General features: G+C 48.4%; 2 protein-coding genes across 4 annotated transcripts; both read right to left on the bottom strand.

Annotated features, from left to right (window-relative positions):
- Nucleotides 1-21: 21 nt before the first annotated feature.
- baz1b (bromodomain adjacent to zinc finger domain, 1B) lies at nucleotides 22-17323 on the bottom strand. The gene is made up of 20 exons (XM_084674462.1): nucleotides 16522-17323; nucleotides 15553-15669; nucleotides 14202-14346; nucleotides 11883-12078; nucleotides 11572-11693; nucleotides 11257-11454; nucleotides 10987-11166; nucleotides 9345-10827; nucleotides 8542-8680; nucleotides 8295-8428; nucleotides 6406-6544; nucleotides 6170-6268; nucleotides 5886-6063; nucleotides 5554-5742; nucleotides 5314-5461; nucleotides 4873-5017; nucleotides 4417-4529; nucleotides 2855-3000; nucleotides 2551-2657; nucleotides 22-2440 (listed from the first exon to the last, which is right to left on the bottom strand). Exons 1-20 carry the CDS (start codon nucleotides 16638-16640, stop codon nucleotides 1690-1692), a joined length of 4848 nt encoding a protein of 1615 aa, XP_084530588.1. The 5' UTR covers nucleotides 16641-17323; the 3' UTR covers nucleotides 22-1689.
- A 466-nt stretch (nucleotides 17324-17789) lies between these two features.
- On the bottom strand, nucleotides 17790-20903 carry bcl7bb (BAF chromatin remodeling complex subunit BCL7B b). Of its 3 annotated transcripts, none has more exons than XM_084674364.1 (6): nucleotides 20778-20903; nucleotides 19327-19402; nucleotides 19139-19229; nucleotides 18798-18968; nucleotides 18579-18682; nucleotides 17790-18296 (listed from the first exon to the last, which is right to left on the bottom strand). In XM_084674364.1, the coding sequence occupies exons 1-6, from the start codon at nucleotides 20801-20803 to the stop codon at nucleotides 18222-18224; spliced, it is 543 nt and encodes a 180-aa protein (XP_084530490.1). In that variant the 5' UTR covers nucleotides 20804-20903; the 3' UTR covers nucleotides 17790-18221. The 3 variants fall into 3 exon arrangements, with proteins under 3 accessions (XP_084530490.1, XP_084530489.1, XP_084530488.1); XM_084674363.1 differs by lacking the exon at nucleotides 20778-20903 and adding an exon at nucleotides 19915-20137 and having other exon boundaries at nucleotides 18816-18968; XM_084674362.1 differs by lacking the exon at nucleotides 20778-20903 and adding an exon at nucleotides 19915-20128.
- Between the last annotated feature and the right edge of the window lie 1347 nt (nucleotides 20904-22250).

Genomic DNA, 22250 nt, shown 5'->3' with positions numbered 1-22250 from the left:
AAATACGAGTCCACTCTAGAGAACAGGACAATCAAGTTTTATTAAAAAGTAAAGAAAACACATCAGCCTCCTTTCTCGTGGTAACCTGCACCCTGTGGCCAGTTGGCGATTGGCAGTGATGACTGGGGAAACTACAAGTACAAACACGAAAGAGCTACGCTTCGTGTTCATAATCTTTATTGGAAGTTCTTTACACAGGAGGCCCAAACTCTGCCCAATTCCAACTCCAGCTCAGACTATAAATATAAACAGTTAAGTGTAAAAGACTTGGTTGTTCCTGCAGAAATAAAGAAAGCATTTACAGTCAGGAACTGTCGAGAGGGCAGTCACTTTTGCATGTTGTAGATTGGATTAACAGATCAGTCGGATCAAAATAGGATTTGTCAAGGTGATATAACAGTCAGTAATGATTCCCCAATCATTACACAAGAATGATTTAAAACAGAAACAAAACCAACAAAGACAGATAAAAGCATTTATACAACTGGCCAAATGATCCTAATAGAGCAATGGGATGATGCTAATACTTGTTGGAACACTGCATATAAGAGTGCAACGTTACAATGTGAAAACCAGGAGCTGTGTATGTCATGACCTGCCAGTATCACACCACCCTACTGAAGGTGTCATGTGTCCAGGATGGGGATGGAGGCAGACCTCATGCAGCAGGAGGGAGGTGTTTAACACTCTCCAACCAGCCTGCACCACACTGACAGTGTGGGATTGATCGCTCAGCATGTTAAAGCAGCACAGTCCTCTGTGCAACTTAACAGCACCACCTGGTGGCCATAGGATACAAAATGATAAACTTCTGGAGCCTGACTGGACTATGAGATGCGTCTAGGAGGTATTTCATATAATTCTTTCCAATTATATTTAGCAGAATGTAAGTGGGTGGGTGGGGGAATAAACAAACTAATGTTTTCATATGTGAATGCATTTGTCTATATATGTTCCCAGGCAGATTAGCGCTTTTAGCATACAAATACACTGTATACCAGCAGTGACCTGGCCCCGACACTGTCTCTGGAGTCGACAGGTCTGTGGAGGAGGAAGGGGCCTCACCTTAGCCTGGAGGATTGGGAGAGGTGAGAGGTCACAACATTTTACGACTGTGGTAACCTGGGGACCATGACCAGTCCTGCAAATCACATGCCTGACACCTGGGCAGGACTCTGCACAGAAAAAGGAGGAACTGAACTGAATGTGTTAAAAAGTAATCAATCTATACCAGTGGGGATTGCTTAGCACAAGTGGGTGACATATCTTAAGAAACATGAGATGGTCAGCGTCTTAGGATCATGTGGGCAACACACATGAAGCCCCTTCCCCATGGCCCAAGTGTCCATCCTGCTTCTTGGAGGCAGATTCTGCTGTTCTTGGGAGGATTACCAGGGCAAGAGAAGGCAGGAATGGGGATCAAGTCAAATGAAAGACTCTTAAAGGGGTGTCACAAACCCTCAACATCATATGTCAATTTGTTGTTTTCCCGGTTGAAAAAAATCACCAATATTAAATTGCGTTACAAATATAAATCAGTTTTCTATCAATTTCAAAATATGAACATAAATCTGAACACCAAAAAAGAAAAAAGGAAAACTCCATCTGAGAGCTGAGTCCCATTTCTGTGGGAGTGGGTCCTTTTAGAAGGGCCAGAAGAATTCAAGAGCCGCTGAAGCCCTCTGGACTTCACGAGGAGCGTTTCCTCCTCTTGGAATGTCGCTGGCTGGGCCTGTCCTCGTCACTGCTGCCAGCCCCACCGCCCCCCTGGCCCCCCCGCCGGCCAGTTCTCCTGTCACGCTCGCTGTCACTCTCCTGCTCCTGGTAGTTTCTCCTGCTGGTGCTTACAGCCGCCCGCTTGCTCTTCCGAATCACGCCAGCGTGCCCTTCGCTCTCGCTCTCCTCCTCCTCCTCCTCCTCCTCCTGTCGTCTGCCACGCTTGGTCTTCCTCCTCACCCCAGCATGCCCTTCGCTCTCGCTTTCCTCCTCCTGTCGTCTGCCACGCTTGGTTTTCCTCGCCTGCTCCACCACCACTCTCCTGGGCCGGCCCACCTTGCCGTTCTGCCTTTTCCTCCCCTTCGGCTCGTCCTCCTCCTCTTCCTCCTCCTCCTCCTCATCCTCCTCCTCGCTGCGGTCCTCTGAGTGGGCCGGGGTGCGACTGAGGCGTTTGCGCTGGCGCCGGCGCAGGTAGCTGAGGCCGGGCAGCAGCTTGTGCAGCAGCTCGCTGAAGGCCTGCTCCGTCTTGGTCATGCAGGAGAGCACCGAGCTGCCGGCCTGGTTGTACTCCTCGGCATTGGAGAACACCAGCTTGATGTCCTCCAGGAAGTCCTGCGCATGGCGGTACTGGCCCTTGGAGAACTTGGCCAGCATGGTGTGGAAGTCCATGGGGCTGGTGATGATGTCCAGGTAGTCCTCCGCCTCGTCAGTGGACACAGGCTCTCTGCAGGGCAGCAACGTGTCAGACATTAAGATGTGTGTCGCTGCACGCAGTCTTCTCGGACATGGTTAAAAAGGGAACAGGTGACGGGGGTCTCAAGCCTGCGCTCTCACCTGAAGGGCCAGCTGTAGCGGAACTTGATCATTTTCTGGAGGATCTCCTCACAGCGCTCCAGTTCCAGAACCTGCCGGCTCACTCCTGTCCTGGTGCTCTGTCGTACCTGCAGAAACACACCTTTTACTCCAACTGCTGCCGCTGTCACTCCAAGCTCAATAAAGAACAATGACAAGTCAAATAATGAATATATAATATAAAACAACTGAAACACCCTATCCCATTAATCACACGGTCACAAGTTAACTAAAGACAAAGACGCTGTTGTTTCCTCAGAGTGAGTTTGTGTATGTTGGTCCTCACCAGCTCATCTATGTCCGCAGGGCTGCTGGGCCGGGCCCGCTGTTTGCTGCCCCGACCACTAGGGGGAGAGTGTTTCTTGGACTTAAGCTTACTGGACCCTTTGGAGCGCGACGACAGCTGTTTTTTGTTCTTCTTCCGTGGTCTTACTGTGTGGGGGGAGGAGGGGGGGGGGGGGAAATGCACTAGTTACAGATCAATTTTACTTGATGAAAAACATTTATGACAACGCCAAAACCAGAGAGGAAATGTTGTCAACCATTGCTAATTTATCATCTTTAAACGGTTCTTCAGTCAAAACCATCCAGATTGTTTTTGCTGGGGTGGTGTTAAATGAGCAGAATCTCCTGCTGAGTGGATGAGACACTCGTAAGCTCCACAGGCCTCCACCCACAGGCCCACTGTGGTCTGTGTGTTCAGCTACCGTGCAGGGCTCAACTCACAGGCCCACTGTAGTCTGTGTGTTCAGCTACCGTGCAGGGCTCAACCCACAGGCCCACTGTGGTCTGTGTGTTCGGCTACCGTGCAGGGCTCAACTCACAGGCCCACTGTGGTCTGTGTGTTCAGCTACCGTGCAGGGCTCAACTCACAGGCCCACTGTGGTCTGTGTGTTCGGCTACCGTGCAGGGCTCAACTCACAGGCCCACTGTGGTCTGTGTGTTCAGCTACCGTGCAGGGCTCAACTCACAGGCCCACTGTGGTCTGTGTGTTCGGCTACCGTGCAGGGCTCAACTCACAGGCCCACTGTAGTCTGTGTGTTCGGCTACCGTGCAGGGCTCAACTCACAGGCCCACTGTGGTCTGTGTGTTCGGCTACCGTGCAGGGCTCAACTCACAGGCCCACTGTGGTCTGTGTGTTCAGCTACCGTGCAGGGCTCAACTCACAGGCCCACTGTGGTCTGTGTGTTCAGCTACCGTGCAGGGCTCAACTCACAGGCCCACTGTGGTCTGTGTGTTCAGCTACCGTGCAGGGCTCAACTCACAGGCCCACTGTGGTCTGTGTGTTCAGCTACCGTGCAGGGCTCAACTCACAGGCCCACTGTGGTCTGTGTGTTCAGCTACCGTGCAGGGCTCAACTCACAGGCCCACTGTGGTCTGTGTGTTCAGCTACCGTGCAGGGCTCAACTCACAGGCCCACTGTGGTCTGTGTGTTCAGCTACCGTGCAGGGCTCAACTCACAGGCCCACTGTGGTCTGTGTGTTCAGCTACCGTGCAGGGCTCCACCCACAGGCCCACTGTGGTCTGTGTGTTCAGCTACCGTGCAGGGCTCAACTCAGAGGATCAGCCTGCCACATCAGCTCAGTCTAGCCAGGGGGACAAGCCCCACACATCAAGAGGGCTGCCTGGCACGACTCGGACAAGCACCCTGGGACAATGGTCAGGAGGAGAATAGGGGCCAGAGTGGCTCCAGCATTCCAGTCATTCCCATCCCTCTCCGGCTAGTCCCATTGTCCCGGCTGTTGAAACAGCCCAAAGCCCTTTCCTCACACTACACAGGGCTGAAGCAGTGAGGACCCCCCCCCTCCCGTCGCAGAAGGGGTTGGTTCTGAGGAAGGCTCCACTCACAGCTGTGCCCCATGGCTTTGTAATCGTTGTCCTCCTCTTCATCGTCCTCCTCTTCCTCCGACTCCTCCTCAGACTCCCTGTCCTCCTCTTCCTCCGTATCCTCATTGTAGTTTCTGTAACACAGGGAACGGTAGGAGATGAGCTCAGCCTTTACCATGCCACACACCACCACATTTTGAAGTAGGGTGGGCGGAGGTGTGGCGAGGTAATGTCAGATGTATTCGTGTGGGGAGAGGTAAGGTATTTTGGGGTGCGGTAAGGGGAGGTGACTGTGCTGGGGTGAGTTGAGTGTGGTGACTGTGCTGGGGAGACAGGTGACTGTGTTAGGGTAAGGTGACTGTGGAGACCGTGCTGGGGGGGTCAGGTGACCGTGCTGGGGGGGGGGGGGGGGGGGGGGGTGTCAGGTGACTGTGCTGTGGTGAGGCTTGCGGGGTGGGGTGGGGGTGATGAGGGTACCTGGCGCGGGAGTAGCGGCGTGCCACCGTGGGCTGGCAGGCAGGGCACAGCCACTCCCCAGCAGGGATCCGGTACAGCACAGGACGCAGGCAGTACAGGTGGAAGGCCTTGTTACACTCGTCACACAGGATCAGCTTGTCATCCTCTAACGAAGGGACCAATCAGAGAGTCAGGCATCAAACTTCCAACTGTACATAGCACTATAAATGAGTGGTTTACCAAATGAACTGTACCAAGTTTCCATACTGGTGCTCAGATATACAGAGCTCTGCTACCATCTACTGGCCACTTGTGGAATGACATGGTTGAGAATTGTTTTCATGGAAAGAGGAACCGGTGTTGGTTCACAGGAAACAGAACCCTCTAGGATTAGGCAAGGCGCTCAGCTCTTCCTGTGGCCATGCAGAGCGTCAGACTGCAGCGTGACGTCGGGACACCCACCTTTCTTCCTGCACACCTTGCACCGAGCGTTCTCCGCCGACATGTCCCACTTGATGCACGAGTCCAGCATGCCCAGAAGCACATGCATGCGGGAGAAGGTCTGGGCCTCGCGGATGGCCGTCTTCCATTTCTCCACCGCTGTCGCCACCTGCAGGAAGGGAGAGGGAGAGGTGGGCAGACCGGTTACAGAGGCCGTCGCCAGTGGGGACCGACAGGAGGACAGGAGGAAGCGTGGCTCACCCTGGCCTCCTCCGCCAGCTTCTTGTCTTCGTCCACCTCCTCGGCCTTGCTGCTCTCCTCCCCGCCAGCCTGCTTCCGCCTCTTCTTCTGCTTGGGAGCCATGAAGCCCTGGAGGAACTTCTTGATCACGCAGTCTTGGACGGTGATGATGCACTCTCCAAACTCCTTCAGCTTCTCCATGTCCCGCAACTGAGGACGGGACACAATAACACCCTGGTCAGAGGGATCACAGTACAGGAAGTACAACAGGAACACACAAAAAAGGTCAAAACAACGCTATCCCAGCCCATAGACTGCATCCGTTTCTACCATGAGCGGGGAGTGTAAGGGACCTTGTTTTCGAAGAGAGTGTTGTCCTCCAGGTAGCCCAGGCCCCCCTTGTGCAGACGCGAGGCCACCTCCATGATGTCACTGCGGAGGTACTTGAGGAGCTCCTGGTGGCCGTCACAGCTCCGGAGGCCTATCCGGTTCTTGCGGGTCAGGTAGATTGAGTGGAGGACATCCTGGTACCTGCAAGACAAATAGGATACAGTTGGAGGGAGTGAGTGTGTGAGTGTGTGTGTTGGTGGGTGAGTGTCAGTCAGTGAGTATATAAGCGAGCATCCAATCTTCTCACCTAAGTTGCAGCTTACTCTTCAGCTCACTCTCTCGGACTCCCTGAGGATGGAGGTTCTCCACCAGCTCCTCTAGTTCCGTAGGCGTGTCGCACACAAACCTGCCACAACACAGGCGGGGGAGAGGAGGGGAGGGTGCAGGTTTAAACGAGAACATGGACTAAACATGGCTGCTAATCCAGATCTGCTGTAGGGGTGCAGACACACTGGTAGATGTCCTGGGGCCGGTGGCTCCTACCAGAGGTTCTGTCCCTGTTTGGGGACCGTGGTCTCTCTGCAGACGTCAGCCAGCGCTCCAGACTGGGCCGCCTCAGCACCATCGATGCTGTCTTCCTCCTCTTCCTCCTCCTCCTCCTCTTCCTCCTCCTTGTCGCCACCTGCTGGAACGAAGGGGCAGGCGTTACCCACAGTGCTGAACGTTACATTGAGGACAACAGCACGATGACAGACGGTTGTAGCATGTGACACTCACCTAGGGCTGCACGATTATGGCCAAAATGATCATATTGATCAAAATAATTGTGATTGAGATCACAATTAATTGTTGATTTTAACCTAATCAAATGTTATTGTCACAATGCATTGCACCTGCAGAATGGATGTGAATAAAACTCAAAATATACAATCAATAAAAAACAAATATTACATAACAGAATGTAACCAAATGAGAACTAGTTTACACGTTTTTGGAAAGAAACAGTAGCCTGTCAACACTTTCTGGCTTGAGGGATGAGCAAAGGCAGGTCACAGGTAGGTTTTGTGGTTTTCTTTGTTCAGATAGTAGCCTTGTGACCGACTGCTATCTGTTGTGGAATTTCTACATACAAGTAAATACAAATAGGCGTATTCAAATTGAAAACGATCTCCATCCACACTAGCGTTTTCCAAATGTTTGCCGTCCACACTAACACGGGTACGTGTTGTCATGGTTACGCCACTACCCCTCCCTCCCTCCACGGTGCTCTGTTTACGTACTCCTCTGGCAATACAATTTGGCGTTTTAAAATGGTCCCACCAGCTAGCTGTTCAGCCAGGTCTCACCCAGAATCACCGCTCTGTTTGGTTTAAACCGTCTTCTCTGCCTTGTCCCCCTATCGTTCAGGCACGCCGAGGACAACGCTCACCTTCTGCGTAGGAGTAACGTGTATCTATAAGTGATAATACTTGTACCTGAAGTACACTAAATAAACTGGTAAATAAATTATAGAGATGGAGCAGCAAATTTCTTTCACCTTCCATGTTCATCTTGACATTATAGCTATAGAGCGAAAGCTACCCCCAATGCCATGGCAACTGAACGTCATCGTATCTGAAAAGCTCCGTGGACCCCGTCCACACTACTACACTTAGTCATTTAGCAGACGCTCTTATCCAGAGTGACAGTAAGTACAGGGACATTCCCCCCGAGGCAAGTAGGGTGAAGTGCCTTGCCCAAGGACACAACGTCATTTGGCACGGCGGGGAGTTGATCCGGCAACCTTCTAATTACTAGCCCGACTCACTCACCGCACAGCCATCTGACTCCTACTGCGCAAACCCGGCATTTTCAAATGTGTCCGGCTAAGGGAGCGTATTCAAAAAGCTGTTTTCAGTGTCCGAATACGCCGTATTAGTGTGGACAGGAAGCGCAAACGCAGACATATGTATTAGTGTGGACAGGAAGCGCAAACGCAGACATATGTATTAGTGTGGACGGGGTCTCTGTCCTCTGTAACCGTCTACATCTAGAAACTAAGCTGCGTGGTGCAGGGAACATCTCGTGATCAGACATTAGGTGTATTCAACTCCATGCAGCGCCGCAGCCGGCAGCAGCCTGCAGATCGGAGAAAAAGTTTATCACAGCCCAATACATAAAATGTCAAATTTTCTGACTTTACAGAGCCATTTATAACTCCTGCCCGACTGCCAAGCGGCAGCTCTCGCTGGTCGTTTCATGCAGCCGCAGCCGATGTTGAACGCACCTATTAGTTTACGGAGCGCTATATTGGTTTTGCCAAAAATTAGTTTGATACGGAGCGTTCTATTAGCGGAATGACGCATTTTAAATATCGCTCGATCATGTGAATTTGATCGTGGGAAGACGAGATCGTGATTAAAATTCAATTAATCGTGCAGCCCTACACTCACCCTCTTCCTCCTCCTCCTCCTCCTCCTCGCCGCTGGTCTCTTCAGCAGGGGGGGTGTAGCTGTAGGTGATGCTCTCATGCACCCAGCCCTTCTCAATGTACAGGCCAGGCACCACGTCTGAGAACAGCCAGTACCTGAACACACACACACACACACTTTGCATTTACACAAACTGCCTGGAGAATCCCTGTTCACGCATGGGGGGAAAAAACAGCAGCATTGATGTGGTGATGTCCTATGTTATGACCTGTTGTGGTTGCGGTCAGTTCCCAGGGGGATTCTCCTGAAGACCAGCTTAGCCTTGAGGATGCCGTCCTGGAAGGCCCTCTCGGCGGAGACCTTCTGCTTGCGGACGCGCTCCTCCTCTGCCTCCTTCTCCATGCGCTCTACCCACAGGGAAGAACAGACCAGGAGCCAATGAGAATGATACGGGGGAGGGGCCTGCCTGACAGCCCACCCTGGCACGAACGCCAGGTATACCATACCTCACAATCCCTACCCCCACCACACCCCCATATCTTCACCTTAAAACTTTTCATTTTGTTCCAATTCAGCTGTGGACCAGAAACGTAGTTATTATGGGACATTACTTTGTGTATCAGAAATATTTCAACTATACTATGGGTTACAAACTAGCAACCCACCCCCCCCCCGCCCCCCCATAGAACGCCACAAACCCTACAACCAGCTGATCCAGCCAGAGTCGGGAAGAGTGTTAGGGAAATCGGTATGTTTTGTTACACGGTTCTGGATTTTCTATTTATATATGTATATTGACCAATATCTGAATATCTGATTTTTTCAATCAGAAAATATTTGTATCGGTATCGGCCTTAAAAATCCTTTATTGGTTGGGCTCTACCATGGGTGCTATTAGTGACCTGCTCAATTTGATCATGATGTGACAGCCAGGGCCAATCAGGGACTGTCCCATTTCAGATTGCCGTAGTGAGCCACCATCTTAAAAATGAAAAGGGTTGTTGAGTACATGTCACTTGGTGTGTGAACATGTTTGTGAGAGAGTGGTTGTGACCAAACGCTGCTTCTCACCCTTGTTCTGCCTGTCCTGCTCCTCCTTGTCCTTTTTGGCCTGGATGGACATCAGCCTCCTGCTCTTCACCGAGCTGATCATGTCATCCAGGTCTGGCTCCGCCTTCCCCTCCTTCTTCACCTCTGCCTTGCCCTCCTTCTTCACCTCCACCTTGCCCTCCTTCTTGACAGTCCCCTCCTTCTTCTCGGGCTTGGCCGTGGCCGTGGGCCCGTCCCCCTTGACCTCCATCTGCTCCTTGCGCCGCTGTTTCTCTGCCCTCTTGCGGTCGTTCACCTCCTTGAGCGAGGCGAGGCGCTCCTTCCAGAGCTCGGCCGAGCGCTGGTGCATGGCTTCCACGTGGTCCTCCACGGAGTAGGTCATGAGGATGCGGTGGCACAGCGCCACCAGCAGGCTGGTCTTGTCCTGCGGCGTCAGCTCAAACACCTCCACCGTCTCCAAGCGCTCCAGGAACTCGCTGGTTACGACGTCATCGAAGCCTCCCAGGGCCCAGTCGTCCGAACCCTGGCCGCTCTGCTCGCCATGGGCGTCGCACGGCCGCAGGCACAGGCGCACCAGCTCAGACACAGAGTGCATGGTGAGGGGGATCTCCGACAGGGCCATGTCCAGCTCGCTGTAGCCCTCGGCCAGTTCGTCCTGGAGCAGGGTCTGGAGCAGCACCACCAGCACCCGGTTCAGGTAATGGAAACCTGCCTTCTCTCCAGCCAGGGCTTCCATCAGCGCCACGGCCGTGATAGGATACTGGTCGTCTGGCATCAACAGGCCCGCGTAGCAGTTGAGGAAGTCGGCCACCATTGCGACGTCTCCAAACAAGGCATTGGGCAGACCCTCTGGCATGTCCACCAGCTTGAAGGTGGGCAGGCTCTTGCCCTTGATCTCTTGGTCCTCGTAGCGGCGCTGCTGCTCACGGCGCACCAGCATCTCCTTCTCGCGGCGCTCCCTGGCCTTCTCCCTCAGCTTCTCCTTGATCTCCTCGCGCTTCTTGCGCATCACGTCTTGCTTCTCCTCCTCGCTCATGGCGGCCCAGAGCCGCTTTTGCTCCAGCAGCTCCCAGCGTTTCAGCACCAGGTCCTTCAGCTCCTCGGGGAGGCGGTTGCGGTCATCCGGAGACAGGGCCTTGGCTGCCTTGGAGATGAGGGAGGACAGGGCATTCTTCTTGTCCTCTTTACCCTTGTTCTCCTTGTAGTAGCGCAGGAGGTGCAGGGCCATGGGGGGCAGGGGCTTGCCCAGCTTGGGCGTCCCAGGTCCAGAGCTGCGGGCTCTTTTCTTGGGGCTGCCGGCAGGAGCGTTCTTGGCCAAGTCCAGCAGGGTCATTTGCTTCATCTTGGGTTTCTTGGATCCACCTTTATCGGTTTTGGGGTTGCTCCCGCTCTTGCTGCTCTTCTTGTTTCCGGGCTTCTTGCCTGACTTTGGAGTGGCAGATCCTTTACCTTCTGCTTTCTTCGGAGTTCCATTTTTGACTTTCAGAGGGGAGCCATTCATTTTCTTAAAAATAAGAATAACAATTTTAAAAAGCACAACAACAAAAAAACATACCATTACAATTATTGGATTCATTAATCCAGCAGTGCTACTCTTGTATTTAATCTCCAGATTATAAAGTCAACAACAAACAACCCCCCCCCCCCCCATAGTGAGCCTGACCTGCATGTGGCCCCAGAGCGTGGGGCTCAGCGGCATGTTCACAGAGTCCTTCTTCTTTTTCTTCTTCTCGCTTTTTTCGTTTTGATCTTCGCTGGACTCTGAAGTCTTGAGTTTTTTGCTGGGTTTTCCTTCGGGTGAGGTCAAACTCTTGCGTTTGATGGTGGAATTTTCAGCCAAGAACTAAAGAGACAAACAATTAATGGCATCTCTCACAAAACAACATTTTTACTACGTTCTTTAAGGTTTTCGGGGTTAAAGGTGAACAGTCACCTTGTATGGATCCAGCAGGAAGTCACTGAATTTGCTGGGCAGATTGAACTTCTTCACCAGTTCGTCCTCCACCACCCAGGGGGCGCTCTCCCCTGTCCCCAGCCTCAGTGCATAGTGTCTGATGAAGTAGCGCATGATCTCCTTGGTAGGGGGACGTTCGCTCCGGAAGAGGCTGTCCACAGGAACGTCACTGATGACCTGGGAGCAGATGACACATTTAGATATGAAAACAGCTACTGACATCATCATGCTCCCACTCTGATGGTAATCTCTAAGTAAATAACATTGTCAAAGTGAAAATGGAAAGACACAAACCTTATCCTCGTTTATGAGCTTTACATCATACTTGTGTGGAAGGAATTTGGGCATAACCCATCTCTTTTTCTCCTCTTTTACACTGGTGGGCAGTTTCCTGGGAGATCTACGTGCCCGGTCACCTAGCAACAACAAACACTTTACAAACACAACTCATCCCAGCAGAGAAACCATGCGATGCATTCTGCCTCAAAAAGAAGGCCTCATGTGATGTCACTTAGTGGGGGTTTTCAGTACAGATTCAAAATTCCATCCTTGTTAGATATCGTTGCGGATTTGTCATGGCCGTGCCCCCTGTGCCAGGTACTCACTGAGACTCTCTCTCCGGCTGCTCTCCTCCTCCCTGGGCAGCAGCTCCTTCTTCTGGTTCTCCTGGCTAGCATTCTCTTTGTCACTGGAGGGAGAATCGCAGGCTCCCTCTAGCTTCTTCTCTGCTGTCTCCCCCTCGGGGTTCTCCAGAGGGTGGATCTTTACGATCTTCACACGCAGACTTTTATCCTTCCCCAGCTGAACGCAAAAACAATTGATAGAGCATTACTTTCTTCATACCAAAAGTCTTACCGACAGTCTTATCCAAGTCAGTCGCAGTGTATCAGGGCTATTCACATCAAATGAGATGGTCCAGTCTCGCAAAATGCGTAAGTATGAAAGCTCCCCACCCTTGATATCAACCGTTATTTGCTCTTCAAGATATACCGTTCGTTAAGGAACTGGTGTCATATTGGCACCGGGTTTTGGTACCTTACCCTATACATTTAACCACTTTTGAAACTTCACTGCACAGTGAACTTCACAGTGATTACTGATGTCTCGTCTCGTCTCGTCATCTTCCGCTTGTCCGGGGATCGGGTCGCGGGGGCAACGACCTAAGCAGGGAGGCCCAGGCTTCCCTCTCCCCGGCCACTTCCACCACCTCTTCCTGGGGGACCCCGAGGCGTTCCCAGGCCAGCCGAGTGACATAGTCCCTCCAGCGTGTCCTGGGTCTTCCCCGGGGCCTCTTCCCAGTGGGACGTGCCCGGAACACCTCACCAGGGAGGCGTCCAGGAGGCATCCTAATCAGATGCCCGAGCCACCTCAGCTGGCTCCTCTCGACGCGGAGGAGCAGCGGTTCTACTCTGAGCCCCTCCCGGATGACCGAGCTTCTCACCCTATCTCTAAGGGAGAGCCCGGACACCCTGCGGAGAAAGCTCATTTCGGCCGCTTGTATTCGCGATCTCGTTCTTTCGGTCACTACCCATAGTTCGTGACCATAGGTGAGGGTAGGAACGTAGATCGACTGGTAAATAGAGAGCTTCGCCTTTCGACTCAGCTCCTTCTTCACCACGACGGACCGATGCAGAGCCCGCATCACTGCGGACGCCGCACCGATCCGCCTGTCGACCTCGCGCTCCATTCTTCCCTCACTCGTGAACAAGACCCCGAGATACTTGAACTCCTCCACTTGGTTCAGGATCTCCTCCCCGACCCGGAGATGGCACTCCACCCTTTTCCGGTCGATAACCATGGCCTCAGATTTGGAGGTGCTGATTCGCATCCCAGCCGCTTCACATTCGGTTGCGAACCGCTCCAGTGAGAGCTGAAGGTCACGGCCCGATGAAGCCAACAGGACCACATCATCTGCAAAAAGCAGCGACCCGATCTTGAGGTCACCAAACCGGACCCCCTCAACACCCTGGCTGCGCCTAGAAATCCTGTCCATATAGGTAATGAACAGAATCGGTGACATAGGGCAGCCCTGGCGGAGTCCAACCCTCACCGGAAACAAGTTCGACTTACTACCGGCAATGCGGACCAAACTCTGGCACCGGTCGTACAGGGACCAGACAGCCCCGATCAGGGAATCCGGTACCCCGTACTCTCGGAGCACCCCCCACATGAGCCCCCGAGGGACACGGTCGAACGCCTTTTCCAAATCCACAAAACATGTGTAGACTGGTTGGGCGAACTCCCATGTACCCTCCAGGACTCCGCGGAGGGTATAGAGCTGGTCCACTGTTCCACGGCCAGGACGAAAACCACATTGCTCCTCCTGAATCCGAGGTTCGACAATCCGGCGGACCCTCCTCTCCAGGACCCCCGAATAGACTTTCCCAGGGAGGCTGAGGAGTGTGATCCCCCTAAAGTTGGAGCACACCCTCCGGTCCCCCTTTTTAAAGAGGGGAACCACCACCCCGGTCTGCCAGTCCAGAGGCACTGTCCCCGATGTCCACGCGATGTTGCAGCGATTACTGATGTATTTGGCAATTTGTGGGTAGTTGTGTAAGAGACTGTAGTTGATCTGTGATCCATAAAGATCCCTGTAATCTTGATGCAGAATTACAGAGAAAAGACACAGACTAGACAGATGTGTGCTGTGTTTTACCTCTGAAACACTAGATGTTCATTTGATTGCCAACTACAGTGAATTAGCTCTGCGACCATGTACTGTAGGTAAAAGTTTAAATGATTTTGCAAAAGAACACAATAATGTACATTTAATTAACCATAACAAAGGACTTTAAATCCGCAAAATACTGACAAAAAAAAATCCCCACCACCGTAATTCATTCCACCGAAGATTGCCAATGTATTTGTCATACCGCCCAACCCAACCTTAAATCTCACCACGTCCCATTTAAGGGATGACTCACCAGGAAGTCACACTCTTCATCCACAGCGTACTTGGTGAGGATCTCCACCCAGGCCTGGTCCACTAGCTTGTCCAAAGACACAGTGTTGTGGTGGACCATCTCCAGAACAGGCCTCTCGAACCACAGGGGATACTCCTCCTGGAGGCTATACACAACCAAGGGACAAACACGCATCACTTAACCCTCGTGGTATAGATATACCGTGCTGCCTTCGCCCCGTCTGATTTCCTGTATTGGTGCATGTTTTTAAAGGAATTTGCACACATTTTGAACTTCTTATAATGTATTGGTCCATTATTATTATTACTATTACACACTTTTTTATATATATGTGAATTTCTGGAGTTACGGTTAGGGTTAATTTATTATTCAGTTTACCAAAAATAGGCTTTGAGATGCAACTTCCTGTAAAAAGACCCAGAAATACCAAGGACCACATCCCTGCATTCCACCACACAGCACTGTTATGCAGCGGGTGACAAAAGGATTTCATAACATCTTGACAGTGAAGTTCAGGATGTCCAGTAGGGGGAGACCACCCGCTCCGAATACGCCACAGTATTAATAGACCGTTTTAAATACGTTGGCTGATCCTGCCTGCTTTGAGGGCAAGAGCTCAGCCTGGCTGCTCAGGCTGGCTGCAGCACTGCTGGGATTTGCTTCCGATAGTTGTGTGCAACATTCTCAGCTAGCTGAATCCTACGCTCTGACAGTGCCAGGGGCCAATCTACAGAAAGCAGACAAGCTGTTATGAAACCTTTTGTATCCTCCAAGTGGGCATGTACACAAAATTATTCTGCCCAGTCCTTTGGTAGCAAGAGAAACACTGTCCATTCCACACTAGATTCAATGATGACTCAATCGTAGACACTGTAAATAGAATGGAAGGAGGGGCACTGAACAAGTCCAATCACAACGGAGCTGTACATCACATGACCTTCACAGGGTGAAAGAAACGTTTGTAGATTCTTTCTTGATCTGAGTTTGAGTTTTGTTATATATCATAGGAAAACTGAATCAATCATGTGTAAGTGTGCAAGTCACCATGTCTGTCTCTAAGAGACTTGATCTCTCCTGAGGGCAGGAACAAGAGAAGGGAAATGTATTCTACTCACAAAATGTAAATAACCTTGGCACTGATCAGGTCATTCATTATCAAAGTGCTATAAAACGCAGATTTCCCCACATTTTCTTGTGGTTTCAAGTGGTCACTACCAGACATTCACAAACTATTTAAAAAGTACATGTCCAAACAGAAGTCATGTGCTTTTAAAATCATGTAAGCAACTGCTCTATAGCAGAATCTAGAGTAAATGGTTGAAAAACTGGGTGACATGAAGTGTATAATTACAGTTCTGTGACTTCTTGCTCCTCCTCCCAGGCCTCTTTGTGAGTGAGCTGGGCGCTGCCAGTGCTCTTGCAGGTCCAGATGCGCTCGCTGTACCTTTGCAGCCTGGCTTCGTACTCTCTGGAGCCATTATATCAGGAAACCAACAACTAAGTTGCTTACAGGAAGAAAAAAAAGTTTACCTCTTCACATCGAGTCAAAACGAGGTTCACTGTCATTTCCTCAGCCAGCCACAAGAGGCCCCTTATTTATTATTAATGAACCATGTAGCAATTTATCTCAATAATTAAAAAGGCAAGCTGTGGTTAAGGTCCTATGTCCAACATAAACTATAATCACCAGGCCGAAATCAAATGCCACTTTACAAAAGCACACTAAAACTAAACTAAAGTTTTGAAAAGTAGCATGTGAACAACCATGGCTACCACGTTAACATCATCCTTGCAGCTTCGCTGTCACTAATTAAATTAGTAGTTATGTCACTTTAGATCCCTATATCGGACAACCTTGATAAAAGACAATGCTTCCAACTCAAAGCTTAACTTACACACACACTGGGTACCGGACAGCATATTTAAACATGTCAGTCAGCTAATACTGTATACAAATGAACAGTATTCAAACCCCTATGACAGGGGTAACAACAACAAATGTAATGCATATAAAAGCGAGTGGGCTAATAGACATAATGAACAAGACGAGCGTTACGTGCAGGAATAACAAGTCAACGAATCGAAACACTGCCTCGCTAACGCTAGCGAGGCTGGAAACCCGTGTCTATGAATGCGAGTGTGTTACGAAGAGAAACAATATGTAAAGACCTCGCAAAACAAAAACGACAAACACCGAATATCATCAATGAAACTAGGTATAATTGTTCTGAATACATAGTGACGTGCTTCTATGGGTAGCTTAGCTAAGTGGCTAACGTGTGGCGGATAGATTCGAGTCTGACATCATGTAGAAGGATACTCTTTGTTCCTGAAGGCCTCCTTGGTGTGTTCGATGATGTAGACCTCCTCCGCTGGGCCTGGCGGCTCGGCTAGCGGCTTAACCAGCGGGTAGGGTTTCCGGCCCAAAAGCGGTGCCATCGTAAGTCCAAAACGTCAGTAATGTCGACTTTAGAAATAAGTCTCCTAGCACAGAACTACTCAAAATAAGATAATATAGCCTTAGCATGTATCCAAGTACACAACAAATGTCACCGAGGACTGTCCACGTTACCGGCGAGCACAACGTGTAGCATCAAACTAGCTAGCTAGCAGGGTAGTAGTTTGCTAGCCAGATAATTCCTCGCTGCAAAACAATAACACAGCACTCTTTGCTATCAGCTACATCGCATCAAAGTTCTGTTCGCCGCTGGTTATGCCATGTTTGTGCATCACGTAAAAAATAAGATGCCTGATAAAATTACACTACTATGATTATCTGGAGTAAACTTCTGCTAGTCCGAAAAAAGGATGGAGATGCGCGCCTCGCAGGATTCACGAACTCGCTGCAAAGCACAGGCTCCCGTCAGGGGGTCTGGCGCGTTCTCTACTCCCCGGTCTTCTTAACTGGCTAGGCCTCTTTTAACAGACTGAATTTTCTCTTTCGCTATTCTTGCAGTTCAAAGTTACGAATGCAACAAGTAAAGTACACGGTTGTAAAAAGTACACAGCAACACACAAGAGGTTAATTCCTGGCTGAGAGAAATGGCGGGAGCTCTTACTCCGCCGGCACAATCCCGCACAACCCCAAAACTCCCGTTTCCCCGGCAGCAAACCGCGTCGGTAAGATTTATCCCTCCCATCACCCTTTTCGATTGGTTTCTCAAGTACAGTTCCGACAGTAGCGATCACGGATTGGTTATTACAGGCTGTCATTTGCCATATTTGTACAGCCCTTCTTGTAAAACTACGCCCCAAACGTGTTACGTTAGAGGTCATGTGGTGACAGCCAAAATCAATACTTGACATGATGAAAACCTGTTATATTTTCTACAAGATCAATCATGTTTGTTGACATTTACAGGACGTTTCTTGTTATTGTAGTACAATCTTTAGTTCACGTCAAATGAAAGCTAGTCGTGAAGAGCACCATTTTGAAAATGGAGCAGACTTTGAAAGAAAAAAAAAACGTTAAAAATGTTTTGTAACGTAGGCCTATTCATTGGATTAGTCAAGTTTTACAGTGACCAACATTCAAATCAATTGCAAGAACGGACAATGAACACAATAATGTCACAAAAATGTAAATAATCAATATAAAAAATAACCTTTATTGTGATAAATACGGAGTGGGGCAAAAATTAAACAACACACAAAGGAAGTAGAGACAATATAGGTTTTGAACCTTTTCTGTATTTTTCATGGCCTGACTCCAACAACCAAAATGTATGCACAAAGCCAATGAACAAGGGAGTATGCAAAACAGTGAACATCATGGAACTAAAAAGTGACCAATGGCCAATGTAAGCAAAATGTATTATGGAATTTAAGGAATGGATATCAATTTAAAAAATAAATAAGGTAAATAGAACTTGGGTGTGATTATTTTCTGTTGAACTGTTTATATGGTTTATAAATGCATAATATTTTTCATAAGAATGTGCTTTTCAAAGCAGCAATAAAAAAGAGTTGAGTAGAGGAGTCATGCATGTTCACCTAGTTGCTTAGTGAATCATAGAAAAGCTATCTGAGAATGGCATTTTGCTCTCTGCAAATCTTTTTCAATGGGGGGGCTCCTCCTGATCCTTCCACTTCTTCCTGAAACAAACAACAAAATATACATTTTCACTGTTTTGCCAGTTTTAAAGATTTAAACACCATAAACAATAATTATTTAACCTAAATAATGTAGGCCTAGGCCTATATCCATTAAGAAAGTGTTGGGCTTTCTTAAACTTTAGCCATTCATAGTTGTATTTATTTGGCCAATGATGGCACGTAGAATTTTTACACTTTAATACACATGGTGTGATATTTGTACAGCAAGGAAAATCTGGCAATAAACCTCAAGTTACAGTGGTAAAATGAGAAACAACATACCTCTGTGCTTGGGGCCCTCACTCGAACACTGCAGGGCAAGAGCAGATCCTCCTTGATCAATGTGGGAGGCTCATCTGCACCTTCCTGTTGGGACTGCAGTGGCTCTGCACACAGCAAGGAACACAGAGTTCAGCACTTTCAAACAGATTGCAAAATACAGTCATTCGTATAGTTGTTCTAGGACTTCACAGTAATCAGTGTTGCTGCGCTGTATTCTACCATCCACTCTCTCCTGACCCAGCATTGGAGGCTGAGGGTCCTCTGAACGGATGGTGAAAGTGTGGGAAACAGGACTGACTGCATCGCTGGCATGTTGTGAACTAGAGGAGCTGCTGCCGTCCACTTTAGGCTGGTACACATCAGACATGAAGCTCTGGTTGCTGTTCTCATCTGAAATGCAGACCAGAGTTTCAGAGCAGTCAGAACTGAGTGTATTGATGTAGGTGGCAAAATGCAAAGCAACTTCTCATGAGGTTTCTGTTGATTTGTTTATTTTGGCTTTCAAATGGCTCTGCAGACAACATGATTCTGACCGGGGAAGGGATACCAGGCTGTCTTACCTTGAAAATCTAGTAAGGCAGAGCTGGTGTTCTCTAAGACAACATCTTTCAGGCCTTGAACCTCTCCACCTGTTGATTTGCTGCGGTAAATCTAAGGGATAATACAACAGTAAAATCACTGGACCAAGTCCAAGTACTTGGAAGTACTGGGTAAGTACAATTCAATGAACTATCAACATTGTTATTACCTGTTTGGTATCTGTTACAGGGACCCACTTGAAAATACGCAGGGAGGTGTCTCCCACTGTGACCCACTTCTTCTCCCTAACAGTTAGAGATTGCAAAGTCTGTCCAAATCTTACAAATATGCAATCATTGGTAAGGTATTCCAACTACTATTGTTGTAAAGTAATAACTCATATATAGGTTAGCAATTACTGGTTAGTTACTAGGGATTGCCAAAAGGTGGCAAATAATTCCAATGTACATGCAGCCTACTTGGGACAAATGGCAAAACCTGAACTAACCTAAACTAAACCTTTATACATACAACATTTTATGGGATAGCAAACACAAAAATAATTGTCAATTGTTACATACATTCTAATCACATCTTAATTAAGGTGTGTTTTCAACTACAACTAATAATCACACTGCATGTTACATTGTTTCGACATGTGATAGTTGTAGCCATTTTGACAGCTCATCTGCAACAAATCCGCTAGTCCCTCCTTGCCAATAGCAGCGCTCTCTATTGGCTAATCCTTACAGAACTTTTTCCGAGTACATTTGTAGTGAGGCTTTGCAAATATGTATGTTAAACATCATTTACTTACCATTTACGCACTTTTTCAATTGCTGCCAGAACCTTTTTAATGTCATCTTTAGCGCGACTACGAGTTTCTGCGCGCCCTGACCTCCCAGACATAATACGATACTTATTTCTCTGTGGAGACAATTCGTTGCCTGCAACTCATAAACTTGAAGCGTTGAAGCTTCTCCTCCGTTGCAATCTCGCGAGGCTTTACACCCTTGCGTAAGATATTTCTCACCCGCGCTCTCTTTTAGAATCTTTGTAACATCGTTTATTTTTCATCTGTTTTATAGCTGAGGGGGAACAGTAAGGAGAAACTTGCCCTTCTCACTCCAAGCAACATGAAAGCCCTTTTTACAGATCCTGAAGAGATCATGAATGCTATGCCAGAGGATATGTCGATCTATTGTGATAATAGTGTTTCGACTGTAAGATGACTGACTGTCATCAGAGTCAGCCATAACATACAGTCGAACTGATACACAGACAGAAACAATTAGGGTTCACATTTATGAACTAACATTGAAACCATTGCCAGCATATAGCCAGCATTTTTGCCTTTTTCTGTAAAATATTTTCTAATATTATAGACATGAAGGAATAACTTCGACTGTATGTTTTATAATTGTCCTGCCTTCATAACAAAACAATTTTTGCTGTGTGCGCCAACCTGTTTTATGCTGTATTAAGCAGATATTTGACTGACATTCATCTGTATAATAAAAACATGGTGTTTTTGTGTTTGCTTTCTCCATGAATTGCGATGTAAACACTATTACTAACAGTATTATGTACAAATAACCTGTAGGTCAGCCAGTCTATTTGAAACTTTGAACATTTGCATAGGAATCGCTCGGATTTGACAAGAAGTTTCGGATTACTTACACCTCAATATCGAGCCTAGCCATCATCCCCGCAAATCAGCTTTCATCCAACTCTGACATTTACTAACCCAAAACCTCACTTACAACCTCCTGTACACAGTAAGCAATTCCTACCACATGAGACCGGTGAGGTTGAAACCATTATTGTGTAACACCAACCCCCCAAGGGCAAGCCCAGAGTAGGGCGACAGTGGCAAGGAAAAACTCCCTTGGAGGAAGAATTCAATCGAGTCAGGTGGCTGTGCCGTTAGGGAATTGGGCGAGTAATTAGAAGGTTGCTGGTTCGATTCCTGGTCATGCAGAATGACGTTGTGTCCTTGGGCAAGGCACTTCACCCTACTTGCCTCAGGGGAATGTCCCTGTACTTACGGTAAGTCGCTCTGGATAAGATCGTCTGCTAAATGTAAGAAACCTTGAGGGGCTCCAAACCCTTGGGGGGAAAGCTGTCCTCCTGAGGCTGGACTGGTACACATCCCTCCCTGAGGCTGGACTGGTACACATCCCTCCCTGTGGTTGGACCAGGTACACAGTCTAGTTTCACCTCTCTGTCTCCATGGCCGGGTGGACCTGGGAGAAGCCTGGTGGTCAGGGTTGAGTCTTTTACATTACTGAGGGAGCAGAGAACATCAACATCAGCCCATAAGAGGTACCTCTTAAGTAAATACTCTGGTTAATAAGGTATTTTGTGCAACAATTTTGAGAGATTCCTTTCAAGAAAACCTTAAATACTCAGGTGAACATTTAAGAAAACCGTAAAGAGAAGACTTAAGGGTTTTTTATGCAACTTATTTGAAGTAAACCTTCCTCTCTGACTTGAAAATCTTCATATAAGGTGTTTTGTGCAACCGGCTCACCACCGATAGCAGACTCACAGACGGCCAAGAGAAAATGAACAAATCACTCTCTGAGACTACTCTATTCCCTAGTCAAAATAAAGATTTGTTCAAAAGGAACTAATTGTTCACGAACAACATTATTAGGGAGTCTAGAGCCATTTTTTCTCCAATGCAATGGAACAAGAAAACATCTCCAGTGTTTGATAGAGAGCTGATCTACAGACCCAGTGATTAACATGGTCAATGACTGGTACATCTTCTATACATGATTAGAAAGTTGACAACATAAATTACTGTGTTTTGCACAGATTGCAAACCATAACATGGTAAGTGTTTATCCACCCATCTGAGCATACATGGCCAACATGTAGGCCCTATATGTAGGCAAAAACAATTAGTAGGCTATTTTATTTGTTAAGCATTATAAATATTAATAATAACAAATAAGATAGAGACATAACAGTACAGCAATTGGGGCACATAAGCCCATTTAGAAACATACAAGGAGACTAATTTAGAGCTCAGCAATCCAAATGACTCCAAGCAAAACTCTTCAGGATGATGGAGAAGTGTAACATACTGCCATATTTAGAGACCTATAGCATTATCAGCCACCTGGATGATAGTGATTCTCAACA

This window comes from Hypomesus nipponensis, chromosome 15 (assembly GCF_054491055.1).
Source record: "Hypomesus nipponensis isolate SF chromosome 15, ASM5449105v1, whole genome shotgun sequence".
In the NCBI taxonomy this organism is placed as follows: Eukaryota; Metazoa; Chordata; class Actinopteri; order Osmeriformes; family Osmeridae; genus Hypomesus; species Hypomesus nipponensis.
This window is presented reverse-complemented; position numbering and strand designations above follow the sequence as displayed.

Excerpts from the sequence above, each read along its gene's own strand:
- baz1b (XM_084674462.1), bottom strand. The coding sequence starts at position 16,640 with ATGGCACCGCTTTTGGGCCGGAAACCCTACCCGCTGGTTAAGCCGCTA. Across the intron at positions 8,429-8,541 it reads ACTGACCGCAACCACAACAG|GTACTGGCTGTTCTCAGACG; the intron begins GTCATAACATAG and ends GTGTGTGTTCAG. Across the intron at positions 2,658-2,854 it reads CTGCGGACATAGATGAGCTG|GTACGACAGAGCACCAGGAC; the intron begins GTGAGGACCAAC and ends GTGTTTCTGCAG.
- bcl7bb (XM_084674362.1), bottom strand. The coding sequence starts at position 20,006 with ATGTCTGGGAGGTCAGGGCGCGCAGAAACTCGTAGTCGCGCTAAAGAT. Across the intron at positions 19,230-19,326 it reads CTGTAACAGATACCAAACAG|ATTTACCGCAGCAAATCAAC; the intron begins GTAATAACAATG and ends ATTATCCCTTAG. Across the intron at positions 18,683-18,797 it reads GGGTCAGGAGAGAGTGGATG|AGCCACTGCAGTCCCAACAG; the intron begins GTAGAATACAGC and ends TGCTGTGTGCAG.